Source organism: Paroedura picta, chromosome 1 (assembly GCF_049243985.1).
Source record: "Paroedura picta isolate Pp20150507F chromosome 1, Ppicta_v3.0, whole genome shotgun sequence".
In the NCBI taxonomy this organism is placed as follows: Eukaryota; Metazoa; Chordata; class Lepidosauria; order Squamata; family Gekkonidae; genus Paroedura; species Paroedura picta.
The window spans coordinates 23,242,623-23,263,513 of record NC_135369.1 but is presented as its reverse complement, the minus strand read 5'-3'; the positions used below and the strand labels follow the sequence as shown (position 1 = coordinate 23,263,513).

At 48.6% G+C, this 20,891-nt stretch overlaps 1 protein-coding gene across 1 annotated transcript in view; it reads right to left on the bottom strand.

Annotated features, from left to right (window-relative positions):
- Window positions 1-20,891, bottom strand: part of CDC42BPG (CDC42 binding protein kinase gamma) — a 61,875-nt gene that overhangs the window by 40,509 nt on the left and 475 nt on the right. The window contains exons 2-3 of the mRNA XM_077327553.1: window positions 1,563-1,654; window positions 1,103-1,186 (exon numbers count right to left, since the gene is read on the bottom strand). Of these exons, the coding sequence (XP_077183668.1) occupies window positions 1,103-1,186; window positions 1,563-1,654 (176 nt within the window). The remainder of the gene's footprint in view (window positions 1-1,102; window positions 1,187-1,562; window positions 1,655-20,891) is intronic.

The window sequence follows — 20,891 nt, the reverse complement described above, 5'->3', positions numbered from 1 at the left end:
TGCTGTTGTGAAATGTCACCTGTTATGGATCTAAATAATGGCTAGGGTGCCACGGACAATTTCCACAAGCGGAAGAGATTCCCATCCAGGGACTGTGATTTCCTCCCCTTCCCCCTCTTGCTGCAGCCCAAAATGTGCTCTGAATTGCTCCTTCTGGGAGACAGGGATGCCCAGGAACAGCATGAGGGAGAGTCAAAAAGGGGTGTCTATAAAAGTTGCCCTTCTTCCCTTACCAGAGAACTTCCAACCCCAGGGGAAAAATTCCATTAAAAGTTGCAGACAGTTACTTCTTGCAATGAAGAAGCAGCAGCGGTGGTTTTTATACCCTGCTTTCCACTGCCCGAAAGAACCCCAAAGAGGTTTACCAGGCCCTTTCCCTTCCTCTCCTCACAACATTCACAACCACTTGGGCCATTCTCTCTCTTGGATTTCCAGAAGACAACACGAGGCCCTTTCAGGGTTCCACATATCAAGCTTGTCCTACTCAGACCAAGCAGGTATCATGAAAGTGCTTTCGTTCCAAAATGGGCATGTTTATGAAACCTTTTCTAGTACTGCAGAAAAAAACCTGATTCAGACCACAAAACTTGGTTTGGAAAACAACAAGCTTCTAAAGGGTAGAGGGCAGAGATTATGATAGTTTTCTAGGAAATGGATGCAGCTTTTTGCCACCGGCCTCCCATCTCCTTCTGAAGGAAGAATTATCAGTTCCCTGACATGAGGTGTCTGCCTCTCAAGTTGCCTTCAGGGCTGCTTCTAGGGGGGGGAGGCGAGGGATCAAGGACAAGCTCTTTCCACCTCCCTCCAGTATCATGGGATGGCCTTTCCCAAGCCAGGGCCAATCACCTCCTCATCCAGGTGACTGAGCTATAATTGTTCCAGCAGTAGGCCTCAAACAAAGCCTGCCACCAGGGCAGTGAACAGCTTCCTCAGGAAATGAGCAGTCCCAAAAAGCACGGGGTCAGTTCATTCTAAACAAGGGCCAACGGTTTCCCTTTTTCTTTAGAGGTCCACTCTTAGCTCCCACATCCCCCCCCCCTCCAAAGGAGACCCTTCTGCTGTCATGGCCTAGGGGCCTGAACAATGGAGTGGGAAATATTACCTCCGCCCTCTTCAGCATTTCCCATTTGTGCAGAATCTTCATTGCAAAAACCTTGTCTGTTTCCTTCATTCGCACTACTGCCACCTAAGGAGAGAGAGGACACACGTAAGAGCCCATTTCTCACTAAACATCAGCATGGCCAATGAGGTAGCCCACCACAGGTATAGATTTTGGGATGCCATGCGAGGCAATTTTCCGATTTTCACTGAGCTGCCCATCATCAGCCCAAGTTTCTTTTCCTGGTCAATTACTGCCAAGTTCAGATTCTGTCGGCACATAGCTGAGGTTAATTATTTATGCCCCAACATGTATCCCTTTACTAACAGCCTCTTCCAGGAGGGGCTTCGTCCTCCATGAGCCTCCTGAACAGACCCATATAAATAAAAATACCCCAAAGGCCTCTCTTCTTGAAGGCACCTGTATCGAGATTTCCCAGACACAAAAGATTGCTGGCACTCACCTCTCCAAAAGCCCCTCGTCCAATCACTTTCAAGATCTCAAAGTTATCTCGTCGCAGATTCAGGTGCTTCGCCCTGGTTACTAAAGGGGAGGCTGGAAGGAGAAAAAAGACAGGAAGAATCGGATTTATTTATTTGGTTGCATTTGTAAGCAGCCATGTCAATTGCTTGCTTCCTAGCTTGCTTTCTTGCTAGTTCATTCATTCGGTCGTTCATTCATTACATTTGTAGGCCACTGTTCCTGGGCCTGCCATCTCACAGTGGCTACCAACAGTAAAAACATACAATACAACCATACAAAATACAGCAACATAAACCCCTGAACCCCTAAACCCCCCAAACTGCCAATCCACTAAGACATCAAGGGTGATGTTCCAAAAAAGAGACACCAGAGGAGGGGTAAGATCTCCTGTCAGCCTGACCAAAACCAAAAGCCTGGTGGAAGAGCTCCGCCTTATAGGCCCAGTGAAACTGAATTAGCTCCAGCAGGGCCCTTAGCTCTTCAGGGAGTTCATTCCAACAGGCCAACACCAGAGCCAAAAAGGCCCTGGCCCTGGTTGAGGCCAGGGCCTTTTTCAGGGCTCATTCATCTACCTGCACCCTGTGGAAGGTACAGGGGCACAGACGGTCCCTCAAGTACGCTGGGCCCAGAACATGTATGGCCTTCAAGGTTAATACCAGCACCTTGAACTTGGTCCAGTAATCGACTGGTAACCAAGCACTGGCTGGATATGGGTCCTCCAAGGTGCTCTCTAGCAGCCATTTTGTACCAGCTGTAGCTTCTGGGTCCAGGCCAAGGGAAGGCCCATGTCCAGCAAGTTAAAGAAATCTATTCTGGAGATAGCTGTCGTGTGGATCACTCTGGCCAGGTGTTCTGGGGTCAGATAGGGTGCTAGTAGCCTTTCCTGGCATAGGTGGAACAATGCCACCTGGCCTGCTTGAGGGACCTGAGTGTCCATTGTAAGGGGGCATCAAGAATCACACCTAGATTCCTGGCTGAGTACATGAAAGACCACTGATTGAATAAACAAATTGAATCCAATGGCACCAAAAAGACTAACAAAATTTAGTCTTGCATATGCTTTCATGAGTCAAAACCCAAGTTTGCCAGATGCATTCATTAAACTGAGGCTTTTGTATTCACTAGAAAGAAGGGCGTGTGTAATATAAATATTTTAATGCATGTTATGAATAATGTTACAAAGAGAGGCCAGTTTAACATAAGTAGGGGGTAAAAGTCGCCCCCAATTGCACCTGAAGACTGATACAAATCTAATGTTAGATTAAGAGCTACAATATAAGCTACAAAGATATAGCAGACTTGATATCTGTAAGGGTTAGGCTATACAAGGTTTTAGCACCTGTAGTACGCAAGGAATACGAAGTTCTTGAACGATATCTTTCAGATCAGCAAACAAACATCCTAGTTTCTAAATATTGTGATTTTTAAAGGATCATTGATAAAACTGTCAGTTATATAAAAGCCAGTGTAATGTGGTAGTTGGTGTCCAACTAGAATCTACAAGACCAAGGCTGAAATCCCATCTGTGACATGGAAACTCACTGGGTGACCCTGGGCACTCTCAGTCTAATCTACCTCACAGGGTTGTTGTAAGGATAAAATGGAGGAGAGGTGAACTAGGTAAGCCACAGTGTGCCCCCACCGGGGAGAGAGTATAAATGATGCAAGCAACAAAAAAATAAATTAGAAAATTCTCCATGTGAAAGGAGAATTGAAAAGCAGGATATTTATGGAGAGGAACTTTATAACGCAACCCCCTTGCGGGAGGCAACATGATCCCATAAGTGAGACACCAAGTATCGCAACAGTGCAGTACTCTAATGTTGGTCGTGGGAAATGCCAACAAGGTTTTCACGGCAAGAGACGGTTTGTCATTGCCTTCCTCTCCATAGCAACCCTGGGCTTCCCAAGCCAGGCTGACCCTGTTTAGCTTCTGAGATCTGATGAGATCGAACTAAGCCTGAGGTATTTGGGTTGGATTATCCACCAAAAAATGTAGGCAAACCATCCTTCAAATGGGCTGAGAATCAACCTTACTACCCTTTGCCTTGATCCACCCCATTCTAGGCTCTGCCACATTACAGCAGGAATTCCCAATATGGTGCTTAAAGCCTAGGTCCGGATTCTAGGCCCTCTCTTGTGATTCGCTAATATGAATGAAGTAACCAATCATTTGAGGGTCGTTATGAACCAATCACAAGCATACATTAACCACCAATGATGTATCTTGGGGTGTGATAGGAGGGCATATTTAAGGCTTAGCTGTTCCGCCTGTTGCTGTTCAGTTCATGTTCAATAAAGTTTTATTGCTATTTGGAGCTCAGGGGTCTGTGTCTGACTGAACTACAGACTTCACCCACCACCTGCGTTTAGGATGTGGGCGGGACCAAGTAGGGCTTTTCCCCAGCAAGGCTTCTGATTGGCTATGCAGATTTTTTAAAAAATGACTTGGCAGCACAAGGAATCTTTGTTGCGTGAATGAAAATTAGCTGTGTGTACGCAAGAAAATACTTTTAAACAATCCATTCATCTATAAATTCATCACCTCACTTCCAGACATTTTGTGGCTGGCTTCCTGCAAGCACAGCCATTTTCTGGTTGCACCCACCACCCTGTGTCAGCATTCTAAGGGTGCCTACAGGCTCAGAAAAGGAGCCCCTGTGCTACGGTGTGAAGAATGATGAGAACGGGCTTTCATAATGAAAGATTTCCCTTTTGCATAGGCGTGTACGTGTCTTTTTCCAATACCACTAGCCATCCTTAAGGGGGACGTAACATTCATTCATTGTACATGCTGACAATCCAGTTTGCAACGCCTCAGACTGTGCAGGCAATTCCCAGATTTTATCTGAGAAACCAACTGTATAAAACAAGTCCAACATGCATTGGGTGTATGTATGTACAAGCTCTTCAGTTATTCTGGGTAGGATCCCATGAACCACAGGCATGAGGAATTTGTGGGGGCGGATTTTTCCTCGCCTTTCCCTAGCAGTCCCCTAAGATATATGAAAAACCAACCCTGGGAGAGCCCCATGGACAATCCACCTGGACAGGCATGACAAGTGAAAAGGGACAACCCCCCGCCTGCTTTAGGACCTTGCTGGGACAGCCACCCACACCCTGAGGGGAGTAGGAAAAGAAGCCTGGACTCTGCTTTCTAGTGGGGCTAAGTAGAAGAGGTGCATGCTGTGGACCTGACTGACGGAATCCGTGGCCAGGACTGAGTTATTATCAATTTTTTATTACGGGACTAAGTGGATCGGACCACCACAGAGAGCAAAATGCAAGCGGGCCTGATCCAGAGAGTGACAGATGCATGGACCTCTAACAACTTCCACCCCCGCATCTTTGAGCATAGTACAACCCCAAGGCTCTGGTTCTCCAACTGCCTTGCTTTAACCACTAGGGATCAAGCCCTGGTTGCCCCATTCCTCCCCACCTCAAAACAAGGAAGCAGGTGGAAAAACTGCTGCTCTCTCCCCTCACCTGGCTCCCAATCACAGGCTTAGAGTCCCTGTGATCAGACTTGTTCGCCTGCTCCTCTCTGCACCCAAGCGGGGCGTCACCCCTGCGTGCCCCATCATGCCTCACTTGGCAGCCACACGCCTGTTGTGGCACCTGTCTCCTCCAGGAGGCCCAGGGAAGGAGAAAGCAAGGACAAGGGCCCGAGAAAAGCAGCGCTGGGCTTGTGCCGCACAACTACCCTCTCCCTACAGTAGGGGGCCAAGCCACTAGGATCTACTTTTCCATTGCTTTCCAAAGGGCATGTCGCTAGCCCTCATGGCCTGACCCGTGAGCAAAGCGAAACAGGGTTTCCAGCAGTCACAGTTCTTTGCTCCTTCTCATGGTTTGTTTATTTAATAGTCCTCCTTTGGGCCGTAATGACAACAGACCAGGAGGCGTGCAATTAAGAAAAGCAAATTGTGGCAATTAAAAAGTGGAACAACGAAGATAATTAAATAACCCCGTTGCAGAAGCAGTAAGCAGCACCCGCACTGGGAGGGAGGGGTGAATGTGTGGTGGAAAGTCCCCTCCACCAGCCCTCTAAACTCAGGGATCAGCAGCAACCTTTTATGCATTGGTTGATGTACAGTTTTTGTTAAAACTAAAAGCCAAAGATTCAGAGCATGAGAACGGCAAACTGCCAGGATGAGCGAGCTGCGGCAGCTACAGGTGGGCGGAGGCTCCCAGGCAATTGCCTTCAGACTGAAGAATATCCAATTCCGCATTCAGGACTCTCCTATAAAGGCCACCCACAATCAAGTAAAAAGGGGGACACACAATTTTCAAAATAAAGATCGGTAGCACGTAAGCCGAGTGCTCCCCTAAAAGTCTCTTCATTACAAACCTGCTAGACCAGGGGTAGTCAACCTGTGGTCCTCCAGATGTTCATGGACTACAATTCCCATGAGCCCCTGACAGCAAATGCAAGTGCTGGCAGGGGATGATGGGAATTGTAGTCCCTGAACATCTGAAGGACCACAGGTCGACTACCGCTGGTCTAGACTATGGTGAATATAGATCCCCGATTCTTACATTTTCGACTTGACAGACAAGATACAGATAAAGGCAAACAAAGATTTATTTAACATAAAATATTTAACAGGGACAAAATGATGTATGGATAACTTAAATAGATATAGGAAAGCCAGCTCTGCATTATTAAAGTAAATAACCCGAGGGAAGATTTTATTCCCCTTTCTCTGGACAGGGTACCTCAGTGAGTTCAAGGCTGCTTTTTCCTACACACACCAGCTAGGAATGATAGGCCCTTAACAGGAAGTTTATTTGTACCATTAAAATAGGCTTTGTTCCCTAAACTGACTCCCAAGCCCTAACTAAAAATCCAAATGGGTAGCTGTGTGGCTCTGAAGCAGCAGAACAAAGTTGGGAGTCTAGTCCTTGGAGATAAACGAAGTTTTATCCATGGTATAAACTTCCATGTGCATGCATCGTCAGATACAGCAAGAACACTGCACTTATATGTTTTCACTGTATCTGAGGAAATGTGCATGCACATGAAAGCTTATACCTTGAAGAAAACTTTTTTTTTGTCTTTAAGGTACCACTGAACTAAAAAGCTTGGCTGATGCTCTTTTCCAGAGCCACAAAATCTCTATCCAAAAGTTGTTTTTTGAGGTGTCTTTGCCTTTTATTTTATTTATATTTAAAATTGAATTTATATACCGCCATTCCCAGCAAGCTGGCTCGCGGCAGTTCACAATAAAATATTTCGTAAAATGCAATATATCCTAAAAACATCATAAAATACAATCCCACCTCATGGCCTTCTTACCCCGTCCCATCCAGTAAAAGTCCCATGGGATCTGATTGGCTGACAATCATTTGGAGTTCCAAGAGGCTTAAATCACAAGGATTAGTTCAGAGCCCTGGAGGAGAGGTGGAACGTTTAGAGATAATTGTCACACAATCCTATTTGACCCACTGAAAATATTGCTTGTTGCGAGCTTTTTATTGGGGAAGTGGCACACACACAGTCTCACAATGCATAATCAACATACACAGGACTACCTTGTGCAATCAGCGTTGGCAACTCTGTGTTGAGAAATTCTTGAAGATTTTGGCAGGGGGCTGGAGTCTAGCGAGGGAGAGATTTGGGTAGAGCAGGGGTGGCCTAACTGTCTCTCCAGATGTCCATGGACTACAATTCCCATGCTGGCTGGGGCTCAACAGAATTGAAGTCCATGGACATTTGGAGAGTCACAGTTTGGCCATCCCTGGGGCAGAGGAAGGAATCTGATCAGGATATAATGCTATAGAGTCCACCCTCCAAAGTAGCCATTTTCTCCATGGGAAACCATCTCCGTTATCTGAAGAGCAATTATTATTCTAGGAGATTTCCAGGCCCCAGTTATGCACAACTGTTTCCGTATACCGGCATAAATCTGCACATGGTTTGCATCTGGATTACTGGCAGCTGCTTCCTCTATCATGCCCCATTTTGCAAGGCTTCTTGAAGAAGCCTTAGACTCATTTTATCTGCCATTCCCTTCACAGACGGGTTATTCTATTTTTCCCCCTAACCCTCCAAAGCAGTTTAAGATAAAGATTTAATTTTTTTGGTAATTTTTAAAGCAATAGTTCAGAAAAGTTATAGAGTTACAGAAATACAATTTTACAAAAATTTCAAATATTCGTCCCAGTATTTCTGAAAGTCTTCTGGCAGTCTGTGGTTAATTAATTTTTTTAAGAGCTATATTTGATTCTGCACTGGGCCACATTTGGCTCTAAAACCACAGTCCCTTGTTATAGCTGTGGCAGCTTTCTCGCTTCACAATACCCACACAAACAGCCCTCGTCTTAGGAACCAGGACCAACTACAAGCCCAACATCCCTGGGTTGTGATCTTCCCAAGGGAGGCCTCTTTTCCTATGGCCTTGATGCACCTCGGCCATTATGGTGGGTGATGCTAGTCCTTGTGATTGGGAGAACTAATTCTCCAGCACAACTATTTCAAGGTTGGGACAGATTGTGCATCCTATTCCCATCAAAGAACTCAGCACTATCTTGGCCAATAAGAGGAGCTACTTTCCCCAGCACCATGCTTCCATCAGAGCAAAGGCTGCCTTGCTGGGAGGGGATGCGGTTCAGTGGAAGAGACTCTGCTTTGCATGCAGAAGGTCTCAGGTTCAATCCCAGGAATCTCCAGCTGAAAGGACCACGCAGTAGGTGATGTGAAATACCTCTGTCTGAAGCCCTGGAGAGCCACCAATTCTCTGTCCAAAGTGCAACTTTTCCCTTCATACAAAACATTATGTCTCTGACAGATACATTAAACTGCTTAGCCTTCCCAAACCCAGCTGGGCACAAGTCCAAGCTTGAAATGGTTCTTATTTGGAGCACCTCCAAAAGAGCAGGGTTTGTTGAAAGGGTCATGGCTCAGTAGTTGAATATCTGCTGAGCATGCAGAAGGTCCCATGTACAACTCCCAGCATCTCCAGGTAAAAGGACCAGGCAGTAGATGATTTGAAAGACCTCTTCCTGAGGCCAAGAACTGCTGCCAGTCAGAGTACACAATACCAAGATCGATGTCTGAGACGCCGGAAAGCTGCTGCCAGCCAGAGCAGACAATATCAACCTGGATTGACCAAGGGGTCTGGTTCAGTACGAGGCATCTTCATTTGTTCATGTATTTGGGCATGGATGGGGAAGCCTATTGCACCTAAGGGGTAAACAGAGAGAGAGAGAGAGAGAGAGAGAGAGAGAGAGAGATGCCAGTCCCACAGAAAGCTTTATCTCTGGGCAGGGCTGGCAGCCGACTCTTCCCAAAGCAGCCTTCTCTGCTGCTGGGGCAAGGGAGGAGGAAGACTGGCAGCAGAAAGCTTGTGGCACAAGCTTGGCAGACAAAGGCATGCAGGCAACTCTGCCTCACTCTTGCCAGGAAGGGGCCCACAGGGCTAGATCGGTAACACAACTTCCTCCTGGCATGGAGAGCTCCTGGATCTGCTGAGATGAGCTCTTCTCATGGTTTCTCCTGTTGTGGAGAGAACCCTGGAATCCGGAGCTTCTCCCAGCATGCTTCAGCCATCGGCTCACAAAGCAGGAGAGGAACCTCACTTTGTTTGGCCTTCTGGCCTGGATTGGCAGAATCTGGCCTAGGAGGACAGAGAGTTGGGAAGGGCTGGATTGTAACAACCAAGCGGGCCACTGGGAATCCTTTGGCTGAGAGGAACGTCCCTTTGGTGAACTTGCTGCAGCTTTCCTTTATTCCAAACTATTTCCAATCACATCCCCACAGCGGAAAATCAGTCTGGCCTAGACATGCCCAGGGGAACCAGCATGGTTGCATTCTTCCCATACTGTGTTCAGTTTGGGGCACCACAGTTGAAGAGAGATGTAGACAAACTGGAGCGTATCCAGAGGAGGGCAACAAAGATGGTGATGGGTTTGGAGACCAAGACATATGAGGAAAGGTTGGTGGAGCTTGGTCTGTTTAGCCTGGAGAGGAGATTCCTAAGAGGGGATCTGATAGCCATGTTCAAGTATTTAAAGACTGCCCTATAGAGGATGGAGCAGAGTTGTTCTCTCTTGCCCCAGAGGGACGGACCAGAACCCATGGGATGAAATTAATTAAGAAGAAATTCCATCTAAACATCCGGAAGAAGTTCCTGACAGTTAGAGCGGTTCCTCAGTGGAACAGGCTTCCTCGAGAGGTGGTGGATTCTCCATCTTTGGACATATTTAAACAGACGCTGAATAGCCATCTGATGGAGAGGCTGATTCTGTAAAGGTTCAAGGGGGTAGCAGGTTACAGTGGATGAGCGATAGGGTTGTGAGTGTCCTGCACAGTGCAGGGGGTTGGACTAGATGACCCATGAGGTCCCTTCCAATTCTATGATTCTAAGCAAGGTGGGGACACAGCTGGGTAACCCCATCCCATGGGTGACTGCCCTCTCCTGCCCCACAGCCTCTGACACCTCATCACCCTCATGGCTTTGGAGGGCACTGGGCACATCTCTCCCAGGAGAACATTTCCATAGAACGTGCCCCAGGCCAGCCATGAAAAGGGAATTGAACCCTAGAAGCAGGATCCATGTTGTCAAGAGCATGTAGGAGAACACACGGGCAGAATGTACCCCAGCAAGCTAGCTTGCCAATTCTTCAGATTCATGTTCAGAACAGTCAACCACCAACATGTGTGTGTCGGGGGAGGGGGGAATCATGCCAAAGTAGAGCTGGGACTTCTGGGGACAATACCAGGGGGAGAAATCCCCTTGAACCAAGCAGGGCTTCCTTTCAGACAAAACATGCTTCATGCTGGGCTCACAGAATCTTTGCTTTTCTTCCTGCCAAAGAAGTCGGATCTTTGCTTCCCTGAAAGGGACTAGCAGAAATAGATCCACGTGCAAATTCAACCCCGCTCAGTTATTCTTGCGGCAGAAACCGGCTTTTCTTGGCATGGGTACGGATTGTTTCGGCACGGCTTCCCGATAAGTGCTCTCCACAACCTGCAAGGTCAACGATGTGTTCGGAGAGCCGAGCGCAGGCCAACTCCTCCTGCAGGGGCTATGTTGGGCGTGCTGTTTCTTTTAACGTTTCCCCTCTGACAGAAGAGCCCTCCAGAAATCAACAGGCAGGCCGGAATCCAAACCCTACCTGCCGGGTTCCCTCGCCTTGCCAAGTTACCTTGACGATAGGAACAACAAACACTTTTAGCCATTCCTTCTCCCTCGGTCATGAGCCAAGGCAGCAGCGGCAAAGTTCAGCAAGGGGAGGGGGAAAGTGTCGCAGGAAGGAGTATCTTGGGGTGGGGAGGTGGAGACTGGAACAGGGAGAGGGAGCTGAGGCGGTATTTAGGGCCTGGGGTCACACTGACACCTAAGGCTGCCAGCTCTGGGTCAGAGAATGGGGTGGAGCCCAGGAAGGTTCGGACTGGGGAGGGAAGGACCCTCAGCAAGGCATAATGCCGTAGAGTCCACCCCCCTAAGCAGTCGCTTTTCTCCTCCAGGGGGCTGTGGGGGAGAAGCCAATGGGGGAATTGATGCCCCCTAGCTTGCTTGTTTTATTTACAGTCCTCCTTCCTGAGACTCTAGGCCAGGGGTGGCCAAACCGTGGTTGTCTGGATGTCCATGGACTACAATTCCCATGAGCCTCTAGGCTCATGGGAATTGTAGTCCATGGACATCTGGACAGCCAAGGTTTGGCCACCCCTGCTCTAGGCAAAGTGCAAAGGCTAAAACAATGGCACAGGAACTGCGTAAGAATTTCTCCTGCCAAAGGGCGTCAGCCAAGCTATTCCAGCAGTGCCGGAGAAGGGGCTCGTCTCTGCTTGCTTCCGGCCTCCAAAGGCCTTGCAATTCAACAGCCCACCAGGAAGTTAAACAGCTCGCCTGCTCCTGGTGGAGGAGGCAAGATGGCTGACGGTGTCATGTGATCCGGCTGGGAATGCTCAGCGGGCCTTGTGCAGTCCCTAGGCTCATGTAGAAGAACACAGGCTCTGTCATGGCTCCGGAGCACAAAGGCTATGTAACACCACCTTCTTCCCAACAGCCACAAGCATCCCATTTGAGTAGAGGAACAACACTCACATTTCAATGTCCCAGATGCTGGAATTCTTCCCCAAACCCCACTGGCCATTTGGGAAGGCCCTTTGCTCAGTGGTAGGGCATTTTGCTTTGTGTGAGGAAGCACCCAAGTTCAATCGGTGGCACCTCCAGTTAAAACGATCAGACAGCAGATGACATGAAAGCCCCTGAGATGCTGGAGGGCCACAACTGGTCAGACAGGACAATACTGACATTGTTAGACCAAGGGTCGAACTCAGCCTAAGGTGGCTTCATGTGATACAAGCTAGCAACGCTTCACTGTCATGGAACTCAGTCCAGTGTTTGTGATTTTTTCCAAAGTACAACCCTAAAATTAGTTTTTTTTCCTGCATTTATTTCAAACCTGTTTGCACACTCCAAAAAATAACAATAATTCGGCCGTTCGCACTCTGAGTACATCCCATCGGCTCCTCCTGCAAGGAGTCCTCAGATGAACTCTGGGCTTTCTGCTTCTCCCTCCGATCCAGGGCACATCTTTTCTCAATTTCCAGCCAGCCACCAACCAAGGAGAGTCCAGATCCCAGAGAAATATCTACACTGCAAGATCAAGGACACACCCACCCAGCACCCAGACCTGAAGAACAGGTCTTGTCTGGTTGGGGAGCGTAACTCACGTGGTAAGACGGAGCCACAGGGGAAGGGGTTGGGTGGTAAGTTACATCATATATTTTTTCTCCAGAACTAAAGCTAATTTTTTTCTACAACTGGAAGATTCAGATAGGTAAACTTGGGACCCCTTGGAAGATAGGCAATTTCAAGGTCCCTTGCAACACCCAGGAAGGAACACAGAAGCTGGGCTGTCTTGCTCCTTCTTAATAAGGCAACACAAGAAGAAGCAGCCACCTCATATTTTAAAGACCTGGACACAAACCTTTGGTGCTTAGCTCAAACCTGTGCATAGAATTCAGCACCCACCTCAAACCACCTTTGGTCTCTCTGCCTCGCAGTTCTTGAGTCACCAGAGCACTGCCATGCACATGAAACTGCCTTACATGGAGTCAGATCCTTGGTCGACCAAGGTCAGGACTGCCTACTCTGACTAGCAGTGACTGGCCAGGATCCCCATTAGGAAACGATCACATCATCCTACCTGTCGACCTGCAGCTGCTGTCTACCTGCAGCTGCTGGAGACTGAACCTCACTGAGCCATGGACTCCCTTCTCCCAAGGCCCTGTGAACCTTCCCATTCAAAGTTCAAGACTTTCATTCCCGCTCAGCTCACGGGCTGGCCAATGTTCTATGATTGACAATTGGAATGTTATGTACAATTGGAATGTTTATGAATATTCCATGATCACTCCCGTTCCCTCCATTATACCCCCTTGGCAACAACTGCACAAGATAGGTTCAGCAGAGCAGAGCATCTATAACTGGCCCAAGGTCATGCAGCACATTTCCACAGCACAGCGAGGATTCAAACCTGTGCTTCCTAGAGCCTAGACTGATGCCCTAATTACTATATCACATTGGCTGACAAGCAGACAGATGATTGCTAGCTTTTCGATTACGAAGATGCATTCCATCCAGGGTGGCCAAACTGTGGCTCAGCCTAAGGTGGCAGCACAGGGGCTCATGGGAATTGTAGTCCATGGACATCTGGAGAGCCACAGTTTGGTCACCCCTGAGAGGCTGCAATACACTGCAAGGCATTCATGAATTCCCTAGAAACACTTGAAACAAAAAAAAAAAAAAACCAAGACCAAACTTAGCCAAACTGGAAACGAGGCATGGAGAAGAGGGAAAGAGTTTACCTTGGGTTAAACGTCTCCACTCTGGTAGTTACAGAATTTGCCCCAATTTGCCCATCAAGAATGTTGCATTGGGGAACAATAATCAGACTCGTGGCTGCCTAGTCCCAGCACTCACCAGGTGATGAGGTTACCTAGCAGCTCAGGTGCCCAAGAGGGAACTGTTTATAAATGACTAGCTGGAATAGTTGTCCGCACCTGGAAGGCCAGATCTTGGAGAGCGGCCCATCAAGGAAATTCTGCAGAGGCAGGTAACAGCAAGCCAAATTGCATGCTTTAGGCTGATCCTGCGTTGAGCAGGGGGTTGGACTAGATGGCCTGCATGGCCCCTTCCAACTTTGTGATTCATGACCTTGAGCCTTGAAATCCCTACAGGATAAGCAAGTTCCGATGCAACAGCATTTTCTGCCCCTAACTGGAAAGGTGGATCAGGGAAGCAAACCTCAAACTCCAGGACTCCTATAGAGAGAGGCATATATACAAAAGTCCCAAGGGCCAAAGAACTCCCTTTTCCTCTTGGACTCTCTTATAAGAAGAGCCCTGTTGGATCTGACCAGCGGTCCATCTGGTCCAGCATCCTGTTTCACACAGTAATCCATCAGTTGCTCTGGAAGGCTAGCAACCATGGCAGAGGCCAAGGCCTTTCCTGATGACACCACCCAGGATTCTGAGGCTCCCTGCCTCTGAATATGGAGGTTCTCTTTAGTCACCATGGCTGGTAGCCTTTGTTGGACCACTCCTCCGTGAAATCTGTCTCATTCCCTTTGGTGGGCTGTGGCTGGTGAGAGATGACAGCCTGCTCAACCTCTCTACCCTGACAACACCAAGTTGTCAGGCTGATCTGTGGAACTCCCTCTGCCAGCAGCAGATTCCATGAAAGTTTTCAAATGGCTGTATGTGAAACAGGGTCCAGTATAATGCAGATGTTCACAAGCTCTACCACACGATCAAGCAAAGTTTATTCACTCATTCCCTTTCCTATCGGCTCAAGGTGGAAGTCCTCCTCCAGTCCCAGGAGGCTACCCTGAACTTGACTCCTTCATTGGAGGAAAAGCCACTTAGAGGGAGGTTGGGACACCTGTGTCTTTCATACTTGGTCATACTTGGCCATTCCGAATGAAAAGTGTCTCATTAGCACTGTGAGACTCCATGTAGGTTCTCAGACCAGAGCTGGTTTCAGCATACCTTTATGTGGGGCAGCAGTTGGAGGTCACGGCGTCAGACTCCTTCCAAAAACACCTCCTCCGTCATCTGTCTGTGTGCACTTCCTTGCGCATCTGCTGGCAAGTGCTCTACTTGCGATGTTCCCAGTTTGCCCAAAGCCCCCCAAAACCTAGAACCATGGTTCTCTGGTAGAGCATCTGCTTGGCATGCAGAAGGCCCCAGGTTCAATCCCTGTCATTTCTAATGAAAAGCTCTGGCAGTAGACAATGTGGAAGGCCTCTGCCTGAGGTCCCCAGAGAGCTGCTACCGGTCTGAGTTGGCGATACTGACTTTGATGGACAGATGGCCTGACTCAATCTAAGGCAGTTTCCTGCCTCCATGTGTTCTCCTGCTGTTAAGTCAGAACTAATTCAGAGGTGGTGCCTTTTAGACTCCTAGGAGATGGACATTGACCTATTGTGTGTTTTCTTAGCTCTGCCAACCATTACATGTCTCCTCCACAGGATCAGAAGGACAGAACCCTCGTAGAATCATAGAGTCGGAAGGGACCTCCTGGGTCATCTAGTCCAACCCCCTGCACTATGCAGGACACTCACATCTCTATCGCTCATCCACTGTAACCTGCCACCCCCTAGAACCCTCACAGCCTGTGAGGGACTCCAAGGAAAGCTGGCCTGGCCTGGATAGATAACCATCATGTAAGATCTAAATCACAGTGAGGAACAGGGTAGCCGACGATTTCTGGAACCTCCCTGGCAGATCACCCTCTGCTGAGCACATACCATCATCCACCTGCACAGGCCCAAATGTAGCATCGCCTCACCATGTCATTCCCTCCCCTTCCCGGAGTCCTTCCTTCAAAACAAGTCCATCAGCTCCCACACATGTGAAGGGCAAATCCCCACGTTGCATTTCCGTACAAGGAGACTGCATTTCGGCGTGGAAGAAATGACATGGCGTGCTCTCATCACAGGAACAGGCTCTTTAGGGGATTGCTCTGAGTCAACCCAAATGCTGGGAAGTGGATGCAGAGACTGGTTTCCAGGTATGTGCCAAGGCGGGGTGAAAAGCTAGACTGGTAAGGCTGTGTGTGGGGGGGGGGGGGAAGCATTTCCAGTACATGGACACCTCCTTCCCGTGTCGGATCCACAAGGCAACCTTCAGTCACAGTAGGAGAAGTGGTGGTGCAGTAAAACAGTCAGAACGGTATGGAGGAAGACCCAGAGGCCCATCTCCACTCTGACATGAAACTCGTTGGGTGACGTCTGATGGCTCACTCTCATTTCAAATATCGAATAAAGGTTCTTAAATCTATAAGGTGGGTTTTTGCTTTATTTTGCCCCGAGAGACTAACACGGCCACCCCTTTTGCAACCAGTCCAGCATGCCTCACAGGGTTGTTGTGAGAATAAAACAAAATTACTTGGAGGAAGGGTGGGATGAATGCAAGACAGATGTTTACAAATTCCTTGGTGCTCGGTATGCATTTGTTCGGGCCTCCCTTGAGCTACTGCCACACGAGTCCCAAGAATCCGGGCCGATCACCCTGTCAGGAAAGGAAACAGCTCTGCAAAATGACCCATGGATTAGCTTTCCCCATCAAAGGGCCATTTGCGCTTCCCTGATCTGCTTTCCCTTGGAGAGGTCAAGGTTTATTTGCTCCCATGAACAGACTTAAGGACTCCAGGGATTCCTGTACAATTTATTTGGGAGGGTGTGCCCGCTTTCTGTGCCTTCCACAGCAGCTCCTTTTGTACCAGAGTGCATTCCGCTGCAAAGAGGACCAAGCATGAGCTCTTGGGAGGATGTCCCAGTATTCTCCTGGTTTGCAATGGCACTGATAAAGCTGTTCTGACCAGGCAGTGATAGCAGGGCTCTCTCAGCCTCACCCACCTCACAGGGTGTCTGTTGTGGGGAGAGGAAAGGGAAGGCGACTGTAAGCTGCTTTGAGACTCCTTGGGGTAGGGAAAAGCGGCATATAAGAACCAATTCTTCTTCTTCAGTAATATCAGGGCTCTCTCAGCCTCACCTCCCTCACAGGGTGTCTGTTGTGGGGAGAGGAAAGGGAAAGCGATTGGAAGCCGCTTTGAGACTCCTTTGGGTAGAGAATAGCGGCATATAAGAACCAACTCTTCTTCTTCTTCCTCTTCCTCGTCTTCTGCCTTCCAAGAAGGAAGCAGGTCCTCAGCGTGCATCCAGAATACCAGGAGAGGGATGTTCTGCCCCCTACTCTGCTAGATTTCACCTGAATGAACTTTGGAAAAGCTCCAGTCTCCTTTGCATTTTACCTCTGCTCTCACTGAGAAAAAGGGGATGCTGAATCTTCAAAAGGATTCATTCACAGAATTTGCATATCTGAAAAGGGGAAACAGTCTGGATGTGGTTTTGCCCCATGACCTTCTCGGTCAAGATGCAACGGATGCTGCCGCTACAGCTGCTCTTGCAAAGCTCACCAGAGAGGCCCTGACGCCTCAAAAGAGCTGCCGTTCTTCTAGCACCTGTGAAGGAGACAAATCCAGGCTTGGGAAATTTATTTTTTGCCGGCAAGTTACAGCTGACTTATGGTGACCCTGTAGGGCAGGGGTGGCCAAACTGTGCCTCTCCTGGTAATTGTAGTCCATGGACATCTGGAGAGACACAGCTTGGCCACTCTTGCTGTAGGGGTTTCAAGACAAGAGACATCCAGAGATGGTTTGCCATTGCCTGCCTCCCCCCCCCCCACGTGCCATTGCCTGCCTCCCCTGGTATTTCATCTAAATACTAACCAGGGCTGATCCTGCTTAGCTTCTGAGATCTGACTACCCAACTGTAGGCAGGAGTGGTCTAAGGTTCCATGGGACCCATAGCACAATTTGAATTGTGGGGCCCTAGCAGAGCCTCTTGTGGCGCAGGGTGGTAAGGCAGCCGACATGCTGTCTGAAGCTCTGATCATGAGGCTTGGAGTTCGATCCCAGCAGCTGGCTCAAGGTTGACTCAGCCTTCCATCCTTCCGAGGTTGGTAAAATGAGTACCCAGCTTGCTGGGAGGTAAAAGGTAATGACTGGGGAAGGCACTGGCAAACCACCCCGTATTGAGTCTGCCATGAAAACACTAGAGGGCATCACCCCAAGGGTCAGACATGACTCGGTGCTTGCACAGGGGATACCTTTACCTTTACCAGAGTACAACTACATCAGAAGCAGGCAGACTGGGGGCAGAGGGCCACCCTACAGTGGAAAGGGGTATCACTCCAGATGTCTTTAAAGAGGAGAAGGGGGGGAGGAAACAGCCCTGATCCATGAGGGGAAGATACTGTGCGGGGTCCTTGGAAGTGCAGGACCCATAGCACATGCTGCATGGATAAACCGGCCCTGAATGTAGGCCAGGGAAAATTGACCAGGAAATCCCTCTAATAGAAACTGGTGCAATCAGGCAGCCCACTACTGTGTTAGATGACCCTGGAACATACGTGGCCTAGACTGGCAAATTGCTCAACTCGGAAAATCTCAAAACAAACTTAAGAAGAGCTTGTTTGTATCTCAAATACAGGCCAGAGTGGAGTAGTGGCTGAGAGGGTTGGACAAACATCTGGGAAACCCATGCCATGGAAGTTCACTGAGGGGCCTGAGGCCAGTCACGCCCTCTTAGCCTAACTCACGGGGTTGTTGTGTAGATAAAACATAGGAGAGGAGACTGGTGAAAGCAGCCTTAGGGCCCCACTGTGGAGAAAGGCAAATGAAGCAACTAAAAACCAATATTCCAGCATCCACTTCTCCAGACGCTGAGAAAGTGACAGCACTTAATCACTTCCTTATCACCCTGCCCTGACATCAAAGGAGTCGTTTGCAACAGAATGAAGTTTACCAAAGATTGGCAAGGGCCCTGCCTCACAAAAGAGGCCAGTTAGGATAAGGGCTGAACAGGCACAAAGACGACATCCCTGCTGCTCATATCAACAAAGCTTGTGAGAAACCAGGCACGATGCACCCCGAAAGCCCAGCAAAACTTTTACAAAAACACAAACTAGCCTGCCCATCACCACATCCTAGAACCACCTGGCAGCTTCCGTGACTTTCCCCTGTGGAACATGGCTTGGCTCACTTTCCAGAGAAACTGCTAGCTCTACAGGCCTCATATTTTTGGAAGGCATCTCTTGCCAGTCTGGGTTGTATTGAAGGCGGGGGAGCTGAGTGGTATTTATTTATTTATTTATTTATTTATTTATTTATTTATTTATTTATTTATTTATTTATATTTCTACCCTGCTTATCTCCCCAATGACACTCCAGAGCTGCTTACAACACTGTTCTCCCCCATCCTTCTTTTCATCTTTACAACAACCCTGTGAGGTAGGTTAAACTGAGAGGCTGAATGGTTCAAGGTCACCCGGCTGTTTCTCATGGAAGAGTGGGAACTTGAACGTGGGCATCACAGGGCTGCTAAACTCTAACCACTATACCACACAGCCCAGACGTGGGGTGTTACACAAGATGGCCTCTGACTCTCCAGTTTCAGTTGTACAGCTCTATAAGCCCATGCCCCCCAAAGATCATGCTGGGTGGGGTCTCTTCCATTTGCTGGCACAGGCTCATGGTAATTGTAGTCCATGGACATCTGGAGGGCCGCACTTTGACTACCTCTGTTCTTGCACCTTTGTGACAACCACTGAAGCTGCAACTGACACACACTCCCCCCCCCACAACACACACAGACACAGGTGAAAAATAATTATGTGTAGGTTTGTAGAATTCCTTTACATTTACGTGGCGGGGAGGGAGATTCCCAAATTTCTCCCTGTGCATCGCTTCAGGGCTATGAAGCGTCATGTTTAGGATCTGTGACTGAAGTCTCTCTTACTCTCACCGTGAGCCACCAGTGGCTCATTCACACGTCACCTCTAGCTCTTCTGAGCACCTGTGTGGCCACTTGTCTTATGTTTATGGAAAGTGGACAGGCCCCTTGACTATTGAGGCCTGTGGTAAGCAGCTGGGTCCCACTCTGAAAGAGCTCCTGCCAGAGGAACAGATAAGCCCCATGCTTGCCTGAGGTATAGGCCTCAGGCCTGAGATGGAAGTAAACGTGGTTCTTTCAGCTGAGGGTGACTGTAAATATAGTTCTCCACAAGCCACAGAATTGGGTGGCTGGCTGAAAATGTCACACATCACACACACTGTGGCTTCCCCCTCTTAGCCAGTGGCTTCTTTATCAGGCAGTGAAAACACAATAGGAAAGCCACACCAAAGCCAGCCGATCGAGAAATGGGAAGGTCCCTCCCTGGCTTTTCCACATTCTCCTCGCATTTAACATCGGCATTGCTCCATGACTCAGTTCCCCTCCCTCTCTGTGATGCAAAGGGGCAGAACAAGGAGAGCTGGAAGGTGATTTATTTTGTTTCCTACCACAGAGGAAACCCCCAACGCTTCTGTGCAGAGAAACAGCCAGGGTCCTTAGCATGGAGGGTGACATTTAGGGAGGCAGCGGGGATTCAGGGAAACCACCTGGAAAACCTCTTCAAAGCAGCCTGGTTGACGTTTATTCTGCCACCATGCACACACGAAGACAATGGAAGTGCCCACAGAAGAGTTCTGTCTCACTCAGAAAGCATACACATTCTTGAAGCAGCCCAGTCATTCTAAGACCCACTGCTGTGGGGCCAGATCAATGAATTCAGCACCTGGGCTACTGTATGGAGAGCACCCCCACCAGTTTTTTTGTACCACATGTTCTTGGGGAAAAGGATGTTCTAGCTGCCCTGGTCTACAGCATGCCAGATGGTTTCACAAGGGAAGCCATGTTGGCCGGGAGTAAGACAGACTTTTTTGAGTATAGCAGCATCTTAGAGGCTTATAGCAACATCTTGATGCCCAACTGGATTCAGATCTAACTGCAACATCCCAAAGCTGTCTTGCTTGGTCATTTAGCAGTTCTAAGTTCAGCAGTAGTTGCAACTAACACAAGGACTCAAGATTTCATATGTTCTGTAGGGTTGCCAGCTTCCAGCTGGGGCCTGGAGATATCCTGGAATTACAACTGACGACCAGATAAAAGAGATCAGTTCTCCCTAGAGAAAGCGGATGCTTTGGAGAGTGAACTCTGTGGCATTATGTTTTTATTATCTACTTATGTTTAGATTTTTATTCCACCCTTCCTCAAAAAGAGTCCGGGATCACACCCCACTGAGGTTCCCTCATCAAAGTCCAGCCTAAAATCCCAACCCAGAGTTAGTAATCCTATAACTGGAACTAACTTATAGACCGAAACTCTCCTCCCTAACTTCTCGATCTGGGCTTAAGTTCGGGGGGGGGGGGGGGGAGGAGAGTCTCCTGTTTTTAAACACGCGCAGCGGCCCCGC